General features: G+C 35.9%; 2 protein-coding genes across 2 annotated transcripts; both read left to right on the forward strand.

The window, feature by feature from the left end:
- The first annotated feature begins 7,699 nt into the window (after window positions 1-7,699).
- Window positions 7,700-9,210, forward strand: LOC147861618 (GTPase activating protein 1-like). Its single transcript, XM_087323028.1, has 3 exons — window positions 7,700-7,967; window positions 8,454-8,549; window positions 8,820-9,210. The coding sequence occupies exons 1-3, from the start codon at window positions 7,854-7,856 to the stop codon at window positions 9,099-9,101; spliced, it is 492 nt and encodes a 163-aa protein (XP_087179154.1). The 5' UTR covers window positions 7,700-7,853; the 3' UTR covers window positions 9,102-9,210.
- Window positions 9,211-16,870: 7,660 nt separating this feature from the next.
- Window positions 16,871-21,524, forward strand: LOC147861619 (uncharacterized). Its single transcript, XM_087322716.1, has 5 exons — window positions 16,871-17,298; window positions 17,985-18,055; window positions 19,260-19,365; window positions 20,073-20,205; window positions 21,129-21,524. The coding sequence occupies exons 1-5, from the start codon at window positions 17,030-17,032 to the stop codon at window positions 21,369-21,371; spliced, it is 822 nt and encodes a 273-aa protein (XP_087178842.1). The 5' UTR covers window positions 16,871-17,029; the 3' UTR covers window positions 21,372-21,524.
- Window positions 21,525-25,805: the final 4,281 nt, after the last annotated feature.

The following is a 25,805-nucleotide window of genomic DNA, read 5'->3' on the forward strand; positions in this document are numbered from 1 at the left end:
ATGTATGTTTGTATGAAAAATATATTCGTGTTAATTGAATGTATATAATTATGAGTGAGTGAGCAAGTGTTTCTATATGTAAATGTGTGTGTGGATGTGCGAATGAATGTGTATGTGTATGCATAAAGGTATACATATGTGTTTTGAAAGTAAAAGTATAATTGTGTAGATGAGTGTGTGAAATTTTATGAGTGAACGAGTATTTTAGTTTTGTAGAGGTATATGACTCCTATCACTAGAGAAGATATGCACTCCACAATTGAGTGGAGGGCTAGATATTCTTAATTTTTTTTGCATATGCTAGTTAGAAAAGCTACTTTCCAAAATTTGTTGAAAAACCATTGCCTTGGGCAAGATTGCTATGTGATATGTTTGATCATTTGAAAACCAAGTCATTGGGATACTAACCATTGGGATGTAGTGTTTGGAAAGCTTGACCGGCGCATCAAAGGTTGTCTGTTTAGCTCAAAGCTTCTAAAGTACTGGAAGGAAGTATTGCACCGCATAAAATGAAGAGGTAGAATTCAGAATCAGGGGTTTACACCTCGAAAGTTTACACTCGAGTGTTATATGGCCATAGTCACTAGCTGAACAAGAGCCTATGAAAGCATACTTTTTAGCAAAGAAGGGGTTGAAATCATTTGTAGATGTGGTAAATGACAAAGGTCACTTACTACACACTTCAATGACATGACATGTAGTTATAGTCTTGGGCCACATCATCGCGTTATCTGGAATCAAGTCACAGAGTTGGTACTTTCTTTAGTACCTATGCCACCTCTAAATGGAGATCGCAAGATTCAGGATTGGATGTTACAAAAAGGGAACATTGTTATATTCCAATGCATAACATTACAACACATTCAGTGTATATGTTGTTGCAACTTGTCCCATGGTTTCACAAACATGCAAATGCATTATGGAACCTACACAAAACGCAGTCCTGGTGGAAAAACAGGTTTACAAGCTTATAGAGCTCTAGTCTTCCACTCAAACAATGGGTATTCCTATGGAGATGCCTATTGGGTGTGCTCGCAACTGTGTTGAATCTTCAAAAGAGATAAATAGCCTCGCCGCATTGTGCAAGATATGGTGGACGATTGAAAATGGTCCCACACTTATTATGGACTTGCTCATTCACTACAACATTTGTACAAAGACTAAGTGCATCTCTTTATCATAGATTTCTTGGCTGAAGGTTTGATAAACACTTTTGGATATTTGGACAAATTCCGTGCGCCCTATCCAACAATGCCTATTTTCTCTAATGGACATGATTTTGGGCACTCTTGACAATTTGGACAGCCCGCAATAATAAGGTATTTGATCGAAACCAACTGCATGAAGTTAGTTTCTTTAAGCAATCCCTCAGGCAATCTCTATTTGATTGTCTGCAACGTAGAGACATCACACTCCAAATTTACAATCTTTACGTTCAGTGCTTTTAAGCTCTTTACTGTCGAATCGACACTTGTATTTTTTCTTTATTCTTTGTGGGTTTTCACCTCACTTTATAATAAAAGTGTTACTAAAAAAAAAAGTATACGTGAATTTGATTGTTCATGTGCTCTTGTATATGCATAATTTTGTATGTAAAGTTTGTGATTGCTTGTATGTGTATAAGTACAAATGAATGTACGTAAAATTGGGCATATGTATGTGCAAGTGTATATGTCAAATTAGGGATCGGCAACGGTTCGGTTTAGGCTTAGCCGGTTTGGCCTGATCCAAGCCAAACCGGCTAAGCCTAAACCGTTTACAGGATCTCAAACCTGAGCCGAGCCGAGCCGAGCCGGTTCACAAACCGGTTTAGGCTAAACCGGTTTATGCTAAACCGGTTTGTGAACCGGCTTGGTAAACGGCTTGTAAACCGGTCTCCAAACCGGCTTGGAAACCGGTTTAGAAACCTCCGTCTCTCTCTCTCTCTCTCTCTCCCTACCTCCCTCTCTCTCTCTCAGATGATCCCTCCCACTCTCTCTCACTTCTGTGGTCTCGACTCTCTCTCCCTCTCCCTCTCTCCCCTCTATGTAAATCCTCTCTCTCTCCCCTCTATGTAGTTCCTCTCTCTCTCTCTCTCTCTCACGTCTATGGTCTCGACTCTCCCTCCCTCTCTCTCTCTCTCCCCTCTATGTAGTCTCTCTCTCTCTCCCCTCTATGTAGTTCCTCTCTCTCTCTCTCTCTCCCCTCTGTGTAGTCTCTCTCTCTCTCTCTCTCCCCTCTGTGTAGTCTCTCTCTCTCTCCCCTCTATGTAGTTCCTCTCTCTCTCTCTCTCTCTCTCTCTCCCCTCTGTGTAGTCTCTCTCTCTCTCCCCTCTATGTAGTTCCTCTCTCTCTCTCTCTCTCTCTCTCTCTCTCCCCTCTGTGTAGTCTCTCTGTCTCTCCCCTCTATGTAGTTCCTCTCTCTCTCTCTCTCTCTCTCTCTCTCCCCTCTGTGTAGTCTCTCTGTCTCTCCCCTCTATGTAGTTCCTCTCTCTCTCTCTCTCTCTCTCTCTCTCTCTCTCTCCCCTCTGTGTAGTCTCTCTCTCTCTCCCCTCTATGTAGTTCCTCTCTCTCTCTCTCTCTCTCTCTCTCTCCCCTCTGTGTAGTCTCTTTGTCTCTCCCCTCTATGTAGTTCCTCTCTCTCTCTCTCTCTCTCTCTCTCTCTCTCCCCTCTGTGTAGTCTCTCTGTCTCTCCCCTCTATGTAGTTCCTCTCTCTCTCTCTCTCTCTCTCTCTCTCCCCTCTGTGTAGTCTCTTTGTCTCTCCCCTCTATGTAGTTCCTCTCTCTCTCTCTCTCTCTCTCTCTCTCTCTCCTTATATGTTGTCTCCCTCCCTCTCTCTCTCTCTCCTCGTCTATGTAGTTCTCCCTCCCTTACTCTCTCTCTCTCTTTCCCCTTGTCTGTTGTCTCTCTCCCCCTCTCTAAAGTTTATAAACGGCTTAAACGGTTTATCCGGCTTAGCCGGCTTGAGCCGGTTTGGCGAGGCTCAAGCCAAGCCGAGCCGAGCTCAAACCGTTAAGGCAAGTTCAAGCCTAAACCGAGCCGAGCCGAGCCGCTAAGCCGTTTTCAAGCCGGCTAAGCCAAACGGTTTAGGCTTGAGCCGAGCCGTTGCCGATCCCTATGTCAAATTATACGTTCATAGGTTAAGGATATGGATTAGTTTAGACTTCACCAAAGAAAACATTACAAATTAAAGGGTAAAACTTTAGAAAAGCAAGGGTGGGTAAAGAAATAAGGGGAGGGTATTTTGATATTTATTGATTTTTGTAAGGGAAGGGTAGTTTGAGAATATGATCATTTTAGGGGTGTGCACTAATAGATGAATAAGGAGGATAAAAGAAAGAGGAATAGAACTTGGGTTTGGTGGCATCTAGCCTAGCTTTGGGGAAGAGGAATGACTTCATTGTTGAGGCTCAGGGACTCAAATCACGTTCACAAAGTGACTTGTAATAATAAGCGAGGTTTGTTGCAAGACTGATTGACATTGCAAATGTTATCTCCTACCCAACTCTTCTTCTATCCTCGTTCAACATAGTCAAAACATATTTGCATGCTCCTTTTTTTGTTCACATGTAGCGTTTCATATATAGTAACAAGGATAAAATTGTGAGGGTTAATCGAGAGTGTGAAGAAAAGAGGATTACTTTTAATCCTAGGAATTGGGACAACCCTTAAAAGGACATTACAAGCTTGTGGTTGACATGACCTATGAAGTTTGTCATCCTATGTCTAGGTGGAACCAAAATATATATAGTATATGCCCCTTTTGCACTCATTCCTATTCCACCCATGACCAATGAAACAATCTTTGTTTTTACCCCTAAAATCCATCATACTACACCTAGCATTTAGCCCACCAACACTCCACTAAATGTTGGACACAACTACAAAAGATAGTCATCCCCTCAATCATTGAGCTCTACCCCTTCATTCCTACTGTTACACGCATATAATGAACCATATATATCATACGTGCATTTGCATTCGAGAATGATTCAATAAAATGTGCATGGTAAATCATCTCAACGTTGGATTGGATATATAAGAATGGTATTGATTGAATCACATGTCATCAAGTTTCAATACTTATGAATTATTAAAGTACTAAACATTAGAAAGAGAGAGAGAGAGAGAGTGGCGAGAGGTGTTATGAGCTAAAGCTTCAGCTTCTATGGCAGTATTCCCAGGACCATTCACCTTCCTTCTCTTCGTCCTCCTCATATTCTTCCTGTTGTTCAAATCATCGCCATCATCGTGATGACTCTGATTCTGATTATGAGGATCACCATGACTATGATTCATCTAATTTTGGCATTTGATTCTCGTTGACATGATGGATCAAGCTTCTGCTCTTTTTGCTCATCATCATGGTGTTCTTGAGATTAATGTTGGCTATGTGCATGTCCCTGGCTCTAAGGATCTCCTCCCTCATCCTTTCCACAATAATGAGCCACGCCTATTGCCTAGAGCTTCCCATCGTTCCTCCGTTACTTCTCTTTTGATTCATTCATGCATGCTTCTTCTTTGTCTTCTCCATGAATTATGATGAGGAGGTTGAGATGTAGCAAAAGCCATGGAGCATTGCATCCATGGTTTGGCGGCAAAATCATGGTAAATAAGATCGCCATAACTATAGCTGTAGACCAAGTGGAAAGAAGGAGGATCAAGAAGCACAACAGAATGGCTGGAGAAATCATGGCCACCAAGATATGGGGGATGAGTAGTGTTATTGATCATGTACTGATAAGAAGTAGCAGAGCAGAAGAAGATTCATGAGGAGAGAGTCTTGAAATTAAAGTAAAAAAAAGGAACACGCATTTTGCCCTTTTCAAATGTGTTTGTTTCCAAACGTTCGAATGCTTCCACGAACACGTTTATTACGTTATATGGTTACGGGCATGAGCATACTTTATCCATGTGTATAGAATACTACGGTACAATCTTACCACGGGATATTATATGGTTATACCTGTAAATCCACATGTATAGAATACTACGGTTCAATCTTACCACGAGATATTATATGGTCATGCATGTAACACCTACCTTGGGTTTGTGCATAGAATTCATTATCTTATGGGCATGTCATAATGGTGGTCATTTGGGTAACAACAAAATAGTTGAGATATATGTAATCTAAGTTGAGCTTCCTGCATAGATTTTCTCTAAACATTGTTGTTCTATTTTGTTATGATTTCCTTCTTCTTATCATTGTACATTATTTTATTCTATTTGGCCCATACTATATTTTTAATTAATGTGCCATCAAATCTAATTAATTGAGTATCATAATTTATTTTCACTTCCTTTTGAGTAATAGAAGATGATTGTAACTTAGTGAGCACAACCATTAACTCAAGTTTTGGTCTTGTGTAGGGAACGCTCAAAGAAGTATGAGTAAGAATTCAAAGCATGAAGATTTAGATAGAATGATGTCAACTGAACTTTACCTTCCTCTAAAGCAACAACATCGTATCGCTTGAATAGAATAATTGTCTTTGCCATGTAGTTATTGTGTGTTCATGACTTGGAAACCATAGGGTCCTCAAAGTGGCAAGTCAACATACATAATGGAAACTAACGTCATCAATCCAATGGCTCCTTTCAATGTACATGCATCATCCAACATTAGAGAGGATAGAGTGCAATAGAATACATGTTTTATCATCCATGAGGAGGTCAATTTTTGACCTATAGAGAGACTATCAAGGGAGCTGTTATTTAATTTTTTTTTGAGACAAATAGAGTTAATCGGGTCATGTCTATTGCCTATATACTACGAGGTCAATAGTTTGATACAACAAACACTATGGTATGAGATTTAGAAGAATTGATATATGGTGTACCAAAGTTGTGTGAATGTACAAGATTTGAAACCATGTCATGCTAATGAGTGCATCTGTGCATTTAGGACATTTTCCCAATATTAATGAATCCCACTTGAACATAACATTAATGATGCCAACCGAATAATAGTATATTAATGATGTCAACAATGTGCATCCTTTTGAAGATTAGTTTTTTTCTCAAAGATTTCCTTAACAAAACGAGTAGATTGACAACATCAATAGTCCATTTTGAAAGGAAAGTCCTAGTCACCAAATGTAATTTTTAATCTTTTGGAGATTGATAAGAAGACACAATTTCCACACAACAAAAATGGTTGAAAATGAGACAAAAGTAAAAGCACAATGATGAGAACATGACGATGTTGGAGGAATGTGGGCTCGATCAAACCTTGCATTTCTCACACAATGATATAGATAATGAATTGAACTTCAAATTGAGTGATGTGATGGCATGGTAGGGAATGTTGACAATTCAACAAAGAGACATATAAAGTGACGGCCATTCAACAAATATAGGGGATACTTTTGAGATAGAAATCAAGTTGGGGAGCATAAATAGATAATGTTTTTACATTCTTTCATAGGAGACTGATTGTGATCTATGAGATAGCCCATGAGTTTGGGTATGTGCTTTTGTGATGTAACAAATGAAGTGTGCAAGTGACGATTTGAACAGGCAAAGAGCTTAATGTTTGGAAAACAATTCCATTGAGACTAATTGAGTGCATAGCTTAGTTGGGCATCACACAATCATCATGAGAGGAAGGCCCATGGGATTACAGAAAAGAACACGAAGCACAATGGTAGGACCCATACAACACCTACTTCTTGGACAATGACAACATTGGTTGTGTTTGTGTGTGTGACACTCAACAACAATTTGGTTCGGTTTGGGAGACTCAAACTACTTATAAATTATAATATTAGAAACTTAAAGTGAATCAAATCAAACCATGAAACCGTTCAAACTGGTCCATTATAGGAATTTCTCAATGTCAAACTAAAGGATTCTAGAAATTTACAAACCACGAAGAGGTTAAGCCATAGTTTTGCACTTTGGTTTCGATTTCAGTGTAAACCAGTAGTGCTAGAATTAAGTGCTTGTTAATACAAAAACGTAGCTTTGAATAATTTAATATACAATCATCGATCTGCCAATAAATTTCCATATAGTATCCTATATCGAATCCTACACACAATCCTTATACGAAAATGTTCAAGACATTATAATTTAATATTCACGAAAGTGAAGTGTCATAGCGTTAAATTGTTAAATCGTTTAAACCGTGGTTTACAAGCATCGAAACTGCAAACGGGTAAGCCGATAAAGGCTCAAATGGCTAAACTCCCAAACCGAACCGTTTACAAAGATTCAAACTTGGACCAAATCGAATCGAATCGAATCACACCACCGTTGAAACCCCAAACCAAACCATTTATGAATATTCAAACATGAACCGAACCGAACCTAACCACACCGAACCGAACTCAGAACTGTTGAAGTTTTTAAACCACAGGTTTATGCGGTTCGGTTGGGCTCAAGCGGAACCATTGCTAATCGCTATGTGTGTGTATGTGTATGTGTTGGTTTTATTGAATTGAATGACAAAATATGATGTACTACTTGTTTGGTTATAACTTATAATTTATTTGTTTTGTTTCTGTTTTTTTATTTGTCTTTGTTTTTTCGGTGGTCTTTCGGAACTCTGAAGACCGCGAAATTCTAAAAGGAAATCAAATGAAGGAGTCAAAAAAGAAAGAAGAGAGAGTCACATCGACGCGGGTTCGAATCCCAGTCTTCTCCTTTTTTTTTGTGGTTTTTTTTTAAAAACTCTGCTTTCTCTTCATTCCTTTCTCGATCCCAAGTTCCTGCTGAAATTCCTTCTCCTTCTCCTTCTCCTTCTTCTCCATCTTCTTCTTTCTCTGTCGAATCTGGCCGCCATTTCCTCCTCCTCCTGCATCTATCGCCTCCGCCTCCATAGCTTTCATCTGCCGAGGAGGAGAAGGCACCAAAGGACACCACCGGCCATGGGCATGGATTTCCAAGGCGTTCTCAAAGTGCGGGTGATCAAAGGCGTGGATCTTGCCGTTCGAGATCTCTTCACCAGCGATCCCTATGTCAAGCTCCACGTCGGTGAACATGTAAATTCTCGCGTCTCCTTCTTCTTTCGTCCGTCCTACTAAGAATCTATGGTTTTGGATCTCTTGAGAGGTTTTGTCTAGCTAACTATTTGATCCGTCTAAATATAGTGTCCTGTTTGAAATATGAAAGAGATCAGCTTAAAAAGAATTGTTTTGATTCGCTCCACTGTTTGTTTGCTTGCTTGGATGAATTGGCATACAAAATCTTGCCTGATTGGTGGTTTTGAATTGATTGCTTCGAACTTTGTTTCGATCAATGAATTAATTGTGATTTTCTTGAAACTTCTCAAGACATATGGTTTCTATCTTCATATGTGGATTTACAGTCTTCATACGCACCAAAAAGTAAATCTCATCTTGGATCTCCGCTCTCGATTAAGGAACAATGAAAAACTCTGTGAATGGGGGGGCATAATGTTGATTGAGGATGTGTTGATGGTATGTTGGTGGTATTGTCTTCTTTATCTTGTGTCTTATTGTATGTAGGAAGTGAAGACGCGAGTGATAAAAAATGATCTGAATCCAAATTGGAATGAAGAGCTCACTCTAGCTGTTCCAGATCCTCCAGTGCCTCTAAAGCTTGTAAGTGGCATTTTTTTTTATATGTACAAAATTTATATTATTCAGTCAACTCTCTCGCTTGTTTTGTCTCAAAGGTGTTTAATAGGATCATTTTTTTATGTCCACAATTCTTCAGTGGCTTGATTATTACAATGTATGTACCACTTGAACTTAAACATAGGTTTCAACTCCTTGTTTCTTACTTATAACGTGGGTATTACTCAATATGTCTTGATTTCTCCATCCTTTGTAGTTTGGAATCTTACTTCATGGATTTCTCTACACTTGCAGTTTGTATTTGACAAGGATATGTTCACAGCCGATGATAACATGGGAGATGGTATAGTAGATCTCCGTCCGTTGATAGCTGCTGTGAAGCTAAAGAAAGACTTGCAAGGGTCGCATGAAGGAATGAACATTCGCAAGATCGTTGCAACAAAGGAAAATGGTTTTGTGAAAGATAGTGTGATTAAGGTAAAAAATGGCCATGTTGTGCAAGAAGTATGTCTCAAACTAAAGAATGTGGAGAGGGGTCAAGTAGAGCTAGAGTTGAAATGGCAACCTCGTCTTTGAGATATGTGTTTTGATTGTTATCAAGCTTTATCAAAGAACAAATCGTCAATGAAAATATGCTCTGATGGAAAACAACTTCAGGTGTCGAAATCAAAAACAGAAAAAGCAGTGTGAATTAAGGGCCTGTTTATGTTATGGCCATCGTTCATCAATCTCATCTCTTGAGCATGTGGGGTAGGGTGACTTTGGAGTTATGTGTTAAATCATAAACTATAATATAGTTGGCAATCCATTAGTTCTAATGGTTGAAGTATTTTGTTTGGATGATTGAAAGCTTTGACATTCAAAATGTTGAAGCTTAAAGATTGTATAGACTTTGTAAGCATGGCTAATCTAAATCATATAAGATATTTTGCCATCAGATTTATTCTGATATTGTATCTATTCTGATGGACTAAGTATCTTCTGTCTAAGTGATCAACGCTTTATTACATGCTCATATTTTAGCAATGTTGCAAATGTTGAAGGTTGAGGAATTTGAAGCCTTTATTCTATCCATTCTAATAAATGATATACAAGTATAAACTTCTTCATGAAATGCTTAGACTTTAGTTCAACCCACTTCAATGTTTTTTGGGGGGTTAAACATGATCTGATCCTTGGATATGCAGTGTTGAAACTTGAAAGAAGGCATTTGAATGGGTGAAGCTAAAGTGGAGGTAATACTAGATATGCTGCCTCCTAAAAATGAAGAATATTTTCGAAATGTTAAGGGTCAAAACTTGTATGTAATCATTGAGTGCCAAAGTATCTTGTTAGTTAGGTGTTCATATTTAGGATTTGTCCTGATTCAGTGTAATAAATAAATAATTACACACATACCTTTGTTGCCCCTTCACATATACAACTTGTTTCATGCACATAAGCACATCGATAATACTTGCACATTTACACATACATAGAAACATACGGTTAATGCACATTTGCATGTGCACTCACACTCAATTATATCCACAAGAGCCCACATATACAACTTCACATTCCTGTTTATAACAAAGGGACATAGACATTTGCACACATTCACAACCATTGCACCACTTCAATTTCATGTAGGTATATGATTGCTCTCATAGAACTTATGTATCCACAAGAGCCCACATATACAACTTCACATTCCTGTTTATAACAAAGGGACATAGACATTTGCACACATTCACAATCATTGCACCACTTCAATTTCATGTAGGTATATGATTGCTGTCATAGAACTTATGTACAGTTACATTATCTAGAACACTCAATCATCAAAGGGACATAGACATTTGCACACATTCACAACCATTGCACCAATTCAATTTGATGTAGGTGTATGATTGCTCTCATAGAACTTATGTACAGTTACATTATCTAGCACACTCAATCATCAAAGACAAACACATTATCCCCCACAGAGAGTGCATGTTTATAAGTGATCCAACTCAAATCAAAACAAGAAGCATGCTTATAAGTGATCTAACTCAAATCAAGACAAAAAGTGTGATTTAACGAAGCATGAAGGAGCGTTGATGCATCTATTCACTCTTGTAACCCTATATGTTATATTCACAAAGCCATCTTCCTTGGTTTAGGTCCTCAATAGTCTCATTCTACATTTCACACGCACATGGGAATTCTTGCAACAACACCCTTAAAATCATTGAACACCAAAGTTTTATGGAATTATGAAAATCTAAATCATCTTGTTGTAGCAAGACATCCTTGTTTAATCTTTCGAAACATTGATGGCCAAAGTGTGACGATAAGTATGAAGTTTCAATGTGTATTGTGTTTAGTTTACATATTCTTATTTAGCATATACATCTTTATAGTAAGCAAGTTGTTGAAGGAGCAAATCTTTTATGGAACCTAGTATGTGTCATGATGAAATGATCCCGACAACATGTTAACAACTACTGTCTTTCTAAAATGTTAAAGGTTGGAGCTTGTTGATTTAAATTTATACGCGATGGTATATTATACATATAGATATATTGAAATTTAGGAGTTCGATAAAGCCACAGGGGTTGTCTATAGTCTCTTTCATACACGTACTATCATGTTCTTATTAGCAAGCACATTGTTTTCAACCTTAGAAAGTAGATTTGTAAAGCCACTTGGTTGGGAGAAATTGGTTACTGTGCACGATCTCAAACTTAAAAAACATAAAGATTCTTTGTTTTGGCGAGTGCACATGTAAAGCCTTTTTAAGAGAAAACAATTTATGTGTATGACCCAAATTGAAAACATGATGTGGTTTTTCATACGACATGCAACATGAACTCATTGATTAAGTCACCACCCATGATATTAGGTTGCAAAGCCCAAGGTATACAACTAAACTATGATGTGTTCGTACATTTATTTATTTTTAAATTTGGCTATTCGTTCATGAATATTGCGATTGTTGCAATGTCCCATGGTGTGCCTAGACACTAGTAAGTTGTGATCATAACGTGTATCATTGTTCCACATATGACACATTATGTAAGTATATGCGTGCAATGTATGTTAGTGGGTTTAAAGAAAGGAAAAAATAATCCCTTCCAATATGGCCAATTGATTTGGTCTTTATGGGCTTGAGCCTATGTGGCGCATATTGCTTATATGTTCGAGGTACTCCAATCAACCATAAATATGGATGTTTATCTAAGTATATAGATCTATGTATTAATATGGTTTGTTACATTACATGTAGAACAAATACATTGTCTAGGGTAAATCTCCAAAATACCTCTCCAAAACTTGAAATCTTGAAAGTGCTTACTCATTTTTGAAGTATCAAATGTACCCATTGGGCGAACAAAGTTGTTTTTTTTTAAAATGGGGGGGGGGGGGGGGATGTAATACAATACCCTATTAACACTATTGCACTATCGAACCATGTTTCGGTAATGCATATCAAGGTTTTCGAGCAGGGTGTGATATATTGTTCGATCTTAGAATGCGGAGGCCATAATCAATGGATTTTATGTTGAGCAACTTAACTTATCTGATGATCATTCAACTCATGATTTTTACAGTAACGAATGTACTGTGACCACCGACGGGGTGAACGAGTCAATTGTCCAAGGTGAAAAGCTGGAGAACTAAGTCTCAGTCACACACACACACACACACACACACTCTCTCTCTCTCTCTCTCTCTCTCTCTCTCTCTCTCATGTCCCATAGATCGCAATCGGTCTCTCCCTTGAACGTTTAAAAAGATCGAAACCTTAGTGGTATGTTGTTGCATAAATAGTACTAGGTCTTGGGTTTGAAACCTAGTTTTCTCACCTCTCTATTACTCTAGGGATATCTCTTAATTTACTAGATGCCATTGTGGAATGTAAGGGTTAAACCAACAACCTTTTGGTCTCCATTAGGCAACCTTATCAATTGAGCTACATCTATCTAAGCTCTCTCTCAATCTATCTATCTATCTATCTATATCTATATCTATATCTATATCTATTTCATAATTAGCTTAATCTAGTGATAAATTGTTACACAACATGCATTGTATCTCTCTCTTTTTATTGTAATTAGCTTACCCTAGTGTAACCTAGTGTAACTTGTTACACTACAAGCACTACGTACCCTAATTTTCTCACCTCATATTTGACCTCCGAAGATGATAATATAATCTATCTATTTATCTCTCTATCGTAATTAGCTTGCCCTAGTGGCAAATTGCTGCACCACAAGCACCGTGTCTCTCTTTTTTAATTGTAATTAGCTTACCCTAGTGGTAGCTTATTACACTACAAGCACTATGTACCCTAATTTTGTCTCCTCTCTATTACTTCATACATATCTCTTAATTCATTAGATGCTACTATGGATCGTAGGGGGTTGAAACCCACGACCTTTCGCCCTCCATTGCACAACCTTACTCTACAAGCATTGTCTCTCTCTCTTTTTATCATAATTACCTTACCCTAGTGGTAAATTGTTAAACTTTTATCATAATTAGCTTACCATAGTGGTAAGTTGTTACCTTACTTTTATCCATCTAGGCTCTCTCTGGATGTCAACTTCCGAATTTTGCTTTAACTCGAGGTTCTTATTGATATTGTTTTTTCATAATGCAATAGTAGGAGGGGTATGTTTCTCGATACTTCCAACAAAATAGTGAATTTATTGTTAGCTTTTTATTGGACTACATTCTTGCTACTTGTAAGGGTATGAGAGACACATTGAAATATATATATATATATATATATAGAGAGAGAGAGAGAGAGAGAGAGAGAGAGAGAGAGATGAGGATATTTTGAAGAGATTTGGACAGTTTCAATGCTTGTTGAATAATCTTATTTGACTCTCCAAGATTGGATGGGCAAGTTGATAGGAAGTAATAGCCAATGCCACAAAAAATAAATATTAGCAACTGAATTCATAAGTCTTTTTTTTACGTGAAAACCCCAATTAGGGAAAAACCACGAGACCCTTAGGGTACCAGAACTTGCATTATAACTCAGTTTACAAGTGGGTACAACCTCCCTAGATATCACTAGAGGAATAAACAAGCATCAAGTTGGCAACAATCTTCATCTAACAAGATGGCACAATAAGAAGAAGAAGAAGAAAAAGAAAAAGGCATTTGATGGCTCATAGATTTGCACTATTATGAGATATATGTCAACAAGATTAACCGTGGATATCTATGATGCAATATTTTATTGAGCATGAAGGATTGGTGCACGGGAAAACAAAGATTCAAGCATCCTAGTGGTCATTACTCAAAGGAAGTATTCCTCTAAAGATTCAAAATTTTGTATGTGGACAACATTTGGTAAGATCGTGGCAAGATGCATTATCTCTTTTTGAATAGGGACCATCAAGTGATCGAGAATATTGTAATTCATTACAAAATGAATTGCTTGTTTCTTTTCGAGTGTTGTTTTGGCATGGGAAAGAGAAGTTGAGATCTCAATTCAATCGTTTATTTCGATTGGGGATTGTACATTTGGAAGATGTGGTTGATAATGGATCTCAAAGGTTGTCGGATTTTGAAGATGCCAAGCGATGGTTATGTATTCCCCCAAATTATGGATTTATTTGGGAGAAATTACAAGATATACCATTGTTGTAAGGATCTTTGCCAGTGAAAACAAAGTTTGCAGCTTGGGTGGATTGGCAGTTACAAGATAGTACACGCTTGTTACAGGTCACTACAAATATATTGTATCATCATGCGATGGCATCATTATCTTGATCTCCTAAAGCAACGAAGTTGTGGAATGTATGTAAGTCAGATGCAGGGTGGTGGAAAATATTACAACGTGGTGGGCATTCCCATCTACCATTTCGTGCAAAGGTATTCATATGAAGAGTCATGATTGGTGGTCTCCCATTAGGTTCGGCCTTAAAGAGACAAGGACTAGGGTCCGACACTTTTTTCTTTTGAATTGTTCCATTGGAGGATAGTACACATAGGTTCATTAAATGTTTTATAGCGTGTACCATTTGGAAGTACTTATCGGACATTTGGCAAGTTTTAACCCGTTGTTGTTTGAGACCTCAGCAATGGGGTTTTTTCTCAATATGTTCAAAATGGTTCAAATGATGAGATGGAGATATTATTCCAACTTTTACGTTATTGGGGTCTACAACACAATTGGAATATGCATAATGCTTTCATGTTTGACAATAGACATGGGGTGAAAGCCTATATGAAGAAGCTGAAAGGTATTCTCATGTGGAAATTTTGGATGTTAGAGCATGTGGGGATCATTTCCTCAAATGCATATTCAGTTTTTTAATAGCATTACAGAGCGTCCCTCTCCCTACAACATAGGCATATGATAAGTAGAGGAGACTACAAGTGTCGTAACTAAGTAAATTTTACATACAATTAATATAATTAGCGATGGGCGCGGTTTAGTTCGGTTTCAAGGCAAAGAAACCAAAGCAAACCAAAACCAAATCGTTTATTTAAAACAAAAACCAAACCAAACCATTTATGAACTCTCAATATTCAAACCAAACCATTTAAAACCAAACCGTTTAGGGAAAAGTTAAAACCAAACCAAACTGTTTAATAAAAAATTTAAACCTAATCACTTAAATCAAATTAATTAAATAAAAATACATTAAATTAAATAAGCATTTAAGTTAAATTTATTAAATCAATAAAAGAAACTTTAATTGAACCATTAAATAAAACAAACATTTAAGTTTAAATAAATAAATAAATAACCATTAATTAAACCATTAAATCAATAAATTATTGAGGTAAAAAAAATTTAACCAAAAACCTATAAACTTTCAAACCAAAGCTATAAACTCGAGTTTTAGAACTGAACCGAACCGTAAGTTAAATTAATTAATTAAATAAATAACCATTAATTAAACCATTAAATCAATAAACTATTAAGGTAAAGAAAAGTTAACCAAAAACCTATAAACCCAAGTTTTAGAACCGAACTGAACTGTAAGTTAAATTAATTAAATAAATAAATAACCATTAATTAAACCATTAAATCAATAAACTATTAAGGTAAAGAAAAGTTAACCAAAAACCTATAAACCCAAGTTTTAGAACCGAACTGAACTGTAAGTTAAATTAATTAAATAAATAAATAACCATTAATTAAACCATTAAATCAATAAACTACTAAGGTAAAAAAAAAGTTAACCAAAAACCTATAAACCCGAGTTTTAGAACCGAACCGAAGCGTTTATCAAAAATCCAAACCAAACCAAACCATTAAAATTTTTTGGAACCAATAAACCATGGCTTAACGGTTCGAGCCAAAACCGTGCCCATTGCTAAATATAATTGTGTGCTTTTACCATTAATTAAACCATTAAATCAATAAACTATTAAGGTAAAAAAAAGTTAACCAAAAACCTATAAACCCGAGTTTTAGAACCGAACTGAATTGTAAGTTTAATTAATTAATTAATTAATTAACCATTAATTAAACCATTAAATCAATAAACTATTAAGGTAAAGAAAAGTTAACCAAAAACCTATAAACCCAAGTTTTAGAACCGAACCGAACTGTAAGTTAAATTAATTAATTAAATAAATAACCATTAATTAAACCATTAAATCAATAAACTACTAAGGTAAAAAAAAAGTTAACCAAAAACCTATAAACCCGAGTTTTAGAACCGAACCGAAGCGTTTATCAAAAATCCAAACCAAACCAAACCATTAAAATTTTTTGGAACCAATAAACCATGGCTTAACGGTTCGAGCCAAAACCGTGCCCATTGCTAAATATAATTGTGTGCTTTTACCATTAATTAAACCATTAAATCAATAAACTATTAAGGTAAAAAAAAGTTAACCAAAAACCTATAAACCCGAGTTTTAGAACCGAACTGAATTGTAAGTTTAATTAATTAATTAATTAAACCATTAAATCAATAAACTATTAAGGTAAAGAAAAGTTAACCAAAAACCTATAAACCCAAGTTTTAGAACCGAACCGAACTGTAAGTTAAATTAATTGATTAAATAAATAACCATTAATTAAACCATTAAATCAATAAACTACTAAGGTAAAAAAAAAGTTAACCAAAAACCTATAAACCCGAGTTTTAGAACCGAACCGAAGTGTTTATCAAAAATCCAAACCAAACCAAACCATTAAAAATTTTTGGAACCAATAAACCATGGCTTAACGGTTCGAGCCAAAACCGTGCCCATTGCTAAATATAATTGTGTGCTTTTACCAAGGAGAGAGAGAGAGAGGGGGTTAGTTTTGTTATTTTAAGAAAAATATCTGGAAGGGTATTTCTTGTGATTTCACAAAACCACTCTGCTCTGATCCAGTAAACAGAGCAAAAGTCTCTGGATGTATATGTGTATGTGTTTTTGTACATCCTTTTTCTTCCAATCATTTATAGAAACTGTTCTGCAATTCCATGGCAAATTTCTGTCAACGAATTTGATAGCTAAGATCTGAATGTGAGATTTTTATCAATTGGATAAGTTTTTATGAAGAAGGTTTAGCTATGGCTTCTTCAGAACCCCTTCTAACAGGAAATCATGATGATGACGAACACGGCCTCAATTTCAACTTCAACCACAACAACAGCAACGAAACAGAGAAATTTTTACTCCCTCAGCTCTCGGTGAAGCTCAAACATGACATTGTCCTTGTCAAGAAGAAGACATCGATGACAAAGAGAACGCAAGAAAGCCCAGGTGGATGGGAAAAAACTTGGATTGTTAGATGGGGCCATTCGAAAGTTGTAGATCCTTTCTTCATCATTCTTAGCAGGCGATACTCTCCTCATTTTGTTTTTTTCTTAAAGATTTAAGTCAATGAATATTTGATTTCAATGTTTTAATTTCTTCGATTTACTTTAAAACTGATTTCCATGCATATTAGCTCTTAATTTTATAGGAAACTTTTATAATGTATAGAGCTATTCAATGTTTAGTTCCACAGCTATTTTTCTCTTTAACTTTCTTCGACTTACAGGTGATATTAATGGTACTGATAGTAGAGTTTTTTTCAAGAAATAAGATATATTTCTTTACTTTCATTCCATGTTTTTTCTCTTCAATTTGATGAGATACTGGCAATGATAAAGAGTTTTCTCAATGGATAAGATTGTTTGTTTGCTTCCATGGCTACAGTACTTTCTCTTCAATTTAAAGGACAAACTTGCTGATGATAGATTTTATTGACGGATAAGCTTACTTCCACAGTCATTTCCTCAATTTAAAGGCAAATTGGTTCCATGGTTTTTTTAAGGCAAATTTTGTGACGATAGAGTTTTTCAATGGAAAAACTTTAAATTGTTTTTAAATTCCATGAGTATTTTCTCTTCAATGTAATGGCAAATTGGTCATGACAGAGTTTTCCAAAGGATAAGCTTTTATTTTAGTTCCGTGGCTATTTGTCTCTTCAACTTAATAAAAGTTGTTAATGATAGATTCTTCAATGTTTTTCTTTTACAGAGGCCTTGAACCAAAGCTTCTTTCATTCTCAATGGCATTAGGCATCACTTTTGGGTTGTTTCCCATATGGGGTAAGCCCATTTATCTTATTTATCTTTATATTAGCTTTAAAGTATCATTATATTCTCTCATAAAAGAATGGTATTTCATTTCATTTTTTGAGAGAGTAGATGTGGAATATAGGGGCAAGATTATTTTCATCCGTTTTGGTAGAGCTCCTGTGACCTTACATGCACTTATTTTCTTCTAATATGAATCTCACAACTAAATAAAGGATTGCATTCACTCTTAAAAGAGTAATATCCCATCAAAAATGTCGATCTTGGATTCATAGTCTATTGTTTAAAGATGATAGTGCTACTACAATTTTACAGTGTTCTTTTGAGATATCTGTTTTGGGTATGCACTTCATCATATTTGGTACATTTCCTACAAAGGATTAATGAATGTAGCATTAATAAGCAAATGAAGAACCCTACTGAAATGGCATGCTCAGTAGAATGCATCAACATAAACTAGCCAGATTGTTCAGAGGCAAATTTTGGACTCAATCTTTGCCTTCTAAGCATTTGGAATATTCTCGGATGATTCTCTCTCATCCAACAAGAAAGAGACTTACATTGGGGAACTTTTGTAGTTACTTTTTGGAGAAAAGTTCAGAACTTTCACACAATTCCAAATCGAACACTCCTTAGTGTTCTGGATTCCTCTTTCTGAGATCTTTCCATAATGACAGGCCATACAATCGGGTCCTGTACCATCTCCTGATGTGGAAGTATATTGATGGCATGACATTTTATGAGGCCAAATTTGAGTCCAAAATGAGAATTTTTAACTATAGAAGTAATGATCCATTGGATATGTTTACTTTTGATTGACCTTTGATTCAATGCTAAATATCGATGCCATTAATTCCTGTTCGCTTCAGCAGGGGTTATGCCATCGAGAAATTCATGGTAAAGAGTAGTAATAACCCACTAATGAAATTGATCAATAACATAAACAATGAGATCAAGTGAAACAAGACGTAAATATTGATAGAGCATAGAGCTAGATTAATCAAAAGTGGCATATTGTGGTGAGGTGGGCCATATGATGCAACATTATATAGGAATTACAGCCTAACATAAATATGGTTTACAAAGTTTCCTTTGGATTAATCTGTGACGGAATCTTAAAAGCTCTATCTTTGTGTTGTATCTTCATCTCATTATCATTTTTTATGCCAATGATCTCATGTATGCTAATACTGCATTCTTCTCTCATCATCTCCAGGAGCAGCACTTGTTTTCTGTCTGATTTCCGCGATGATATTACAGTCAAATTGTCACGTTCCGACACTTATGCTCGCAAATTTTGTGGTGGCACCGTGTGAGCTCGGGTGAGTGATTTCTAGTGGATTTTTAAATGACGTGTCTATATGATTTATGATAGAATAGAGGCTACATTATGTCACTATTTAATGGATTTTTGAAATGCAATAAGTGTCTCGTGACATCTTGTGATAGAATAGAATCTAGGGTGTCTCATTATATTTGGACTTGAGGTAGCATTAAATGGTGTGTAAATGGATTTTGGATTCAAGCAGTGAGAGGATTTGATTCATGGTAAGATTGTTAGGTTTGATGATATGCTGTGATAGATTCAAATATACAGGTGTATTATCTCAATAAATTCGAACGAGGCTATGCCATTTCAATGGGTAATGTGCAAGGATAGTTCATGAATAGATTTTGAAAAAGAAACAATGTGCCATGATGCTTCGTGATTTGAAAAAATATAGTTGGAAGGCTATATATAGAGATATAGATTCATGGATATAGTGATGCCTCATAAATAGAAGTGAATCTAGGATTTGTCATAATTGTCTCATCACATAATTTCATCGAAGATATGGTGTTAAACTTTTTTCAATGGACTTGAGTTGAGCTAGGGTGTGTGGCATTCCTTGTTAAAGGATTTTAAAACATACGATCAGTGTGACAAAGCATCATGATAGAAGCAAAAAGATGGTGAGAAAATTGTCTTTCGTTACTCAATTACGTAATGTTTTGCTGAATTAGAGAATGAAAATATACATTTTAAAAGGATGTTGGTGCCGTTTGTGCGTGTCGGTGAGGTGCTGACGGGTGGGAACCATTTCGAATTCTCTCCCGGTGGACTCTGGGAAGCTTTAAAGGGTCGTCACTCGCGTGATCTCATGTTCGGTGTATTGCATGCAGTAAGAGGACTCATACAAAGTTTATTATATATTTAATCATGACTTTATCTTGGGCCATATAGGTGCTTTTGATCTTCCTTCCTTTTTCTTAAGGAAAACAAATTACCAAAATATACTCCCAAACTTGTTTTGGATATTTACCAGAATGCCCTCTTAAGCTTTTGAAATGTTTTATTAATGAGAGGGAGGTATGGTGACTATCCAATGAGGTTAAGGAGAGATTTTGCTATTTTGTTTGACTGGAAGATCAGGGCCAAAACTTGTCGGGGGTATCTACTGGAATAGCAGATGTTTTGTACTAGATATAGGCTTCCGGCTAAATACCCAACAAGTTAACAAGTTACTTTTGGTGTTTTTTTGCTTCCAAAAAATAAACGATTAAAGAAGCTAATTTCATTATTAATTTTTCCGTAAATACCCTTGATTTTCTATTATTTCTCAAGATGCCCTTGGTCAACCCCAAAAAGAGAAAAGGGGGTGAAGTGACAATACATTTGCTCTAATAGGACATATAATTGAGAAAAAGGGGATAAATTGACCAACTAATTACTCTTTCGGGGTTGACCAAGGGCATTAGGGGATATGAAAAAAACTTGGGGGTGTTTTGGAGTTGTTTCATTGAAAAATGAATAGTGAGGTTTAGTTTCTATAAGTTAGCTTCTTTGATCTTGTTTTGAGCAAAAAAATGTCAAAATAAACCCTACCTTGTGGAACATCAACCAGAATACCCCGAAGTTTTTAAGTGTTTACTTGAATACCCAAAGTACCAAACTTACTACTATATATAGGTAGTCTAGTGTTTTTTGGAAACTTTGGGTACTTTGGTAAATGACAAACTAGGTGAGGATATTTTGCCAATAACGGACTAATTAAGAATTTAATTAATTATAATTATTAGTAATAGAAAATATCTTATTATTCAGGTAATTGGTTGGTGTGTTTTTGCTCCCATTTGCATTTGTGTTCTCTACGTGGCTTCTGTTCCGGCTTTTGGGTACTTAATATCGAGATTCGGGCCCTCTCACAAGATGCAAGAACACTATCCAATCTATGATGATCCTTTAATAGTTCGATTGAATGATGATGATAACTTCCTAGCTCGACAAAATGAAAATGATGACCATTCAATTGTTAAACAAAATGTTATTGTTGATTGTGTAGTTTGAAGAAACAACCATTAATTTTTATCCCATATCCTACACATATTCAAGAACAAGTTTACCACATCATTTATCTCATGCGTAAACTTGGATTCATGTAATTTTAAAACTAATGAATTCTATTTGCTTGTGTGTGTAAGAGAACAAATTTTTACTTCACCATTTCTCTATATATACACATGAAGGGCTATGATATAAAAGCAACAAATTCAACATATCTATTCTTCACTACTTGAAAGGTTTATCTGCATGGATGTGTGTTGCTAGAGAGTAGAGTGGTACATGTATGTATGTTTGTGCATGGTGGAATGAGTGCGTGGTTGATAGACTTCAGACATAATAATCAACTTAGTAAGTTTGTATATGGAAAGGAAGACATAATCTTCAAATCTTTACATCATTGAGAAATGTTAGGCACATAATCTTTAGGCATTTGTATCGGAGCTTCAAGTACATATTTATGCTCATCAAAAGAGTGTCGATCAAAATTCAGATATGGAGTTTTCATTTTTGAGTAGTGGCGTGAATCCTTGAGCGTGTGCAACTTTGCAAGCAAGCCATCGGTAAAAGGGAAGCAATTGAAACTATTGACATGGAAAGATTTGAATGTATATGATTGATGATTGCTACAAAAACATATGAATGTTCAAATATTTCACAATGTACATTTGTGACCTTTAATCATTATATATGTATTCGTGCATAAGAGGACGAAGTAATCTTCACTTTAGACGTGAGTCAATCGAGCTACCCATAGTTTTGTCAGAAACTTAGCATAACATTTTCATGTTTCCATTATGTTGAAAAGAAAGAATTAGAACTACTACCGTAGAAAGTATATGTTTATTACCTTTGGTTAAATTTTGTTATTATATGACATTAATTTGAGCAAGAACCTACGCAAGAAGGTTTACAAGTAGTAGAAGGGATATTGGGTTTCCAATAAAATAAATTAGTGAATGGGAGGCACTCTTGTACAGTGGATCAACATGGAATCCATTTAGAAAAAGTATACATTGGCCTTAAAATTTTGAGTAATAATTTTACAACAAAGTTTTCAAGGACAGGGACCTTCATTGGAGGCAAAATGGAATGAGGTCGTTGAGCACTTGGGGGAGAGGACATGGTTTCTCAATCCGACTAGCAAGCCTTGTATTGGTACATCTCATGTTAGGAGTTTATACATTTATGCTCATATAAGGTAAAGAGGTCATTGGATGCACTTATAAAAAGTGGCAGAGACATGGAAGAGGAGCCCACTAGCTATATTTTAAGCGTGACCATGAGATGCATTTTAGTTAGAAGGCAACTAGGTGGAGAATTATAAGCATTACATCATAGTTGGCCAAAGGTAGGCAAAAGGGTTTTTTATGCGATGATGGTAACTTTAACACTAATATGATTGGAATGTGTTCATACATTCAAGATCGTCGCTCATATATAGTTGTTTATCTTCCTCAATTGTATTTTTGGGTTAGAGAAATACCTGTGTGCTTATAGTTCATATATGTGTGGTAAATTTTCGAAGCGAATTATTTAAAGGTATGTTATTGGTCTAGGATTTTCAAGAAAGTATGTATGAACAATCTTGCCCATAGTTAAATTGATATGCATGGATTCTGATACATTATTTGTCTATTTGAACGAGCAGTGTTGATTCTTCTCATAGATTTTCATCCCTATGTATCATCACAAATCAATTATGTCCATCCTTGGCATCGGTGCAAGGCTTTCTTGGAGAGCGAGTGTCGACCAAATATATCTTTCGGTTTCTATATGTTGTAGCCAAATAGGCACACCATGTGTGTGTGTGTGTGTGTGTGAGAGAGAGAGAGAGAGAGAGAGAGAGAGAGAGGAGCCGCAATTTGTTCCTTTGAAATCTCCATCAACCTCTTATTCTTATTTATATATATATATACACACACACACATATACATAGAAATTGAGTACAAAGAAACCCTTTTCTTCTTCATTTCTTTTCAAGCTTATATTTAGAGAGGCTGCCCATATATATAAAAGCTCATCTCTACTTTGCATCATTTTTTCATTACATATAAATATAGAATTTCTTTATTGATTCTGAGTTTCCATGGCTGTCCTCCACTCTGAAAGGAATAGCAATAATAACAATAACAATATTGTCACTAAGAAAGCTTCTTCTTCTTCTTTCTCTAGATTAATGCTCTTCAATGGTTGCCGATGTGTAGATGACCATGTCCATATCCATAAATCGCCCATCACCATGAAGGTTAGTAGTAATACCAAAAACCCATTTAAATCTAGTTCTCATCATCAACATAGTCATGCTAATAGTCCATCTAGTCAAGATGGTCAAGATGGTCATCCCCTTAATCGTCCAAAGAAACACCTATTAGTCAATGGCTATACTCATATGATGTCTAAACCTTGTAAATCCCATCACCATAGACCTTTGAATAACTCTTGTAATCTAATGGCTAGCTCATCATGTGATTTCATCAAGGCCCCTTCGAGTCTTGTGGCTAGCACCGTCCGCATATTGAAGAAAGTCAACTCGTCTTCTTCATGTCAAGGTGCAAAATTCCATGACCGGACACGTCTCTCTAGTGTAATTCGATGTACAACTAAGTCAACTAGTCATCGAACTTCTAATGTTGGTTATTATCCTTGTGAAGAATTTGTCTCAAGTACATGTGTGGCTAACATTGTGTCTATTGCTTGTCGACAAACTCATTGCGCTAAAGATAGCCAACAAGAATCATATGGAATTTCTTCTAATATAAGTACTTCGTCTCTAACTACTTCAACTCGAAATGATCAACAACGGCGACATCGACCCCATGGATATGGTTTTGGCACTTTTGAAACCTCTCGGTTACCCCGGGATAAACAATCCCCAACTGTTAAGATAGATAAAATGCAAGGGAAATATTGTGATCTCAATATTGGTGATGATAGCACGCCTAATTTGACGACATCATGGCTTGTAGAGAGTGACCTTGTGGTGATTTACTCACGTGAACCATGTGTAGATTTCTATACATCCATGATAGAGATGATAATAGGGATTAACACCCTTGTAAATCTCCAAGACATGGTGGACATGTTTTGTTGGTTGCTTCTTCATAACTCTCCTAACCATCATGATTATATTCAAGAAGCTTTCATGGACCTATTAACACAATTTTGGGATTGTTGAGGAATGGCTAGAAGTACTAAAGGTACGATAATCTCTGTCATGAAATTCTTCATAAAAGTTTGGATTGTTTTGTATTGTGGAGCTTATCATGTTCTATCAATGCCTAAGTTAATGGTAATGTATTGCGACTTGGTAGACATAAACATTGTGTTTCTAGTATTTGGATGTGGTACAAATGTCTCCGATTCCATGCATAAAGTATAAGGGTGTGGGCCACATTGCTTATGGGCATCTTTTTTCGTAAATTTATTCTATTTTTCTTCAAATGGAGATGCCATAAGTTCTATAATTATGTTCGCTTGTTCATTTCATGAGATTTCTCTCATCTTGGAGAAATCTTCTTCAATTGTAGGTAGAGATCAATGGATTTACATTATCCTTATTATGAGAATAGTCAATGCTTTGATTGAATATGTCAGAAAGTATATACCTCATAGGTGATGGATGACATTAAAGAATCATAATATTCTTTTCAATCATTTGTGACAATCTTCAAATATATATGATAGCTTCAATGGGAACACATTTCACACTCTTTTATCTTGAATTGTGCAAGACAAAAAAAGCTTGGAAAGTTACAAACTTTCATGATGTAGTGATCATATACCACATACAAAATAAGTATTTGTATGCATGCTATTGAGAAATATTGCATCTTGCTTATTGGCACTCGTGGAATCGCCCTAGTATGGTGTGGTATCATTGTAGTACTTCTAATATAAATGTGTACACAAATAACGATACAGACAGAGTGAGTGAGTATCCTCGAAAAGTCAAATATGTCATGTACCAAAAATGAAACATTTTGACATAGTAGTTTCTCTCAAATGTTCAAGAATTTTACTTATGAACATTGCAATGAAGAGTGCACATTGTATAAAAGAGTATGTAGAGAGCGGATTGTAATAACAATGTGTGAACAACAAACTCGAATGTGATGAAAGGTAGTGTTGTATCAAAGGCAATGTGTGCTTAAGTTGTATGAAAGCAATGGTATGGATGATATACAAAGGGATGGGGCCTAGCATGTATCAGTGAATGCGGTTTTGTTGTTCCTCAAGGACGAAGTTGGTGAAACATAAGGAATATAATCCGTGAAACATGTGTGTCCACATCTTTCCATGTATGTGATACATGGGTAATGGAAACAAACCATCATTGACGTAGGAATTTATTGATGCCCTGTGAAATAAATGCAATGTATCTCATTTTCCAACCCAAATATTCATACATGACATCCATCCAAAAACTAAAAGTTAAGT

The sequence above is a fragment of the Azolla caroliniana genome, unplaced genomic scaffold (assembly GCF_043228905.1).
Source record: "Azolla caroliniana isolate FFs.n. ecotype wild unplaced genomic scaffold, voAzoCaro1.0.p SCAF_7, whole genome shotgun sequence".
Lineage (NCBI taxonomy): Eukaryota > Viridiplantae > Streptophyta > Polypodiopsida > Salviniales > Salviniaceae > Azolla > Azolla caroliniana.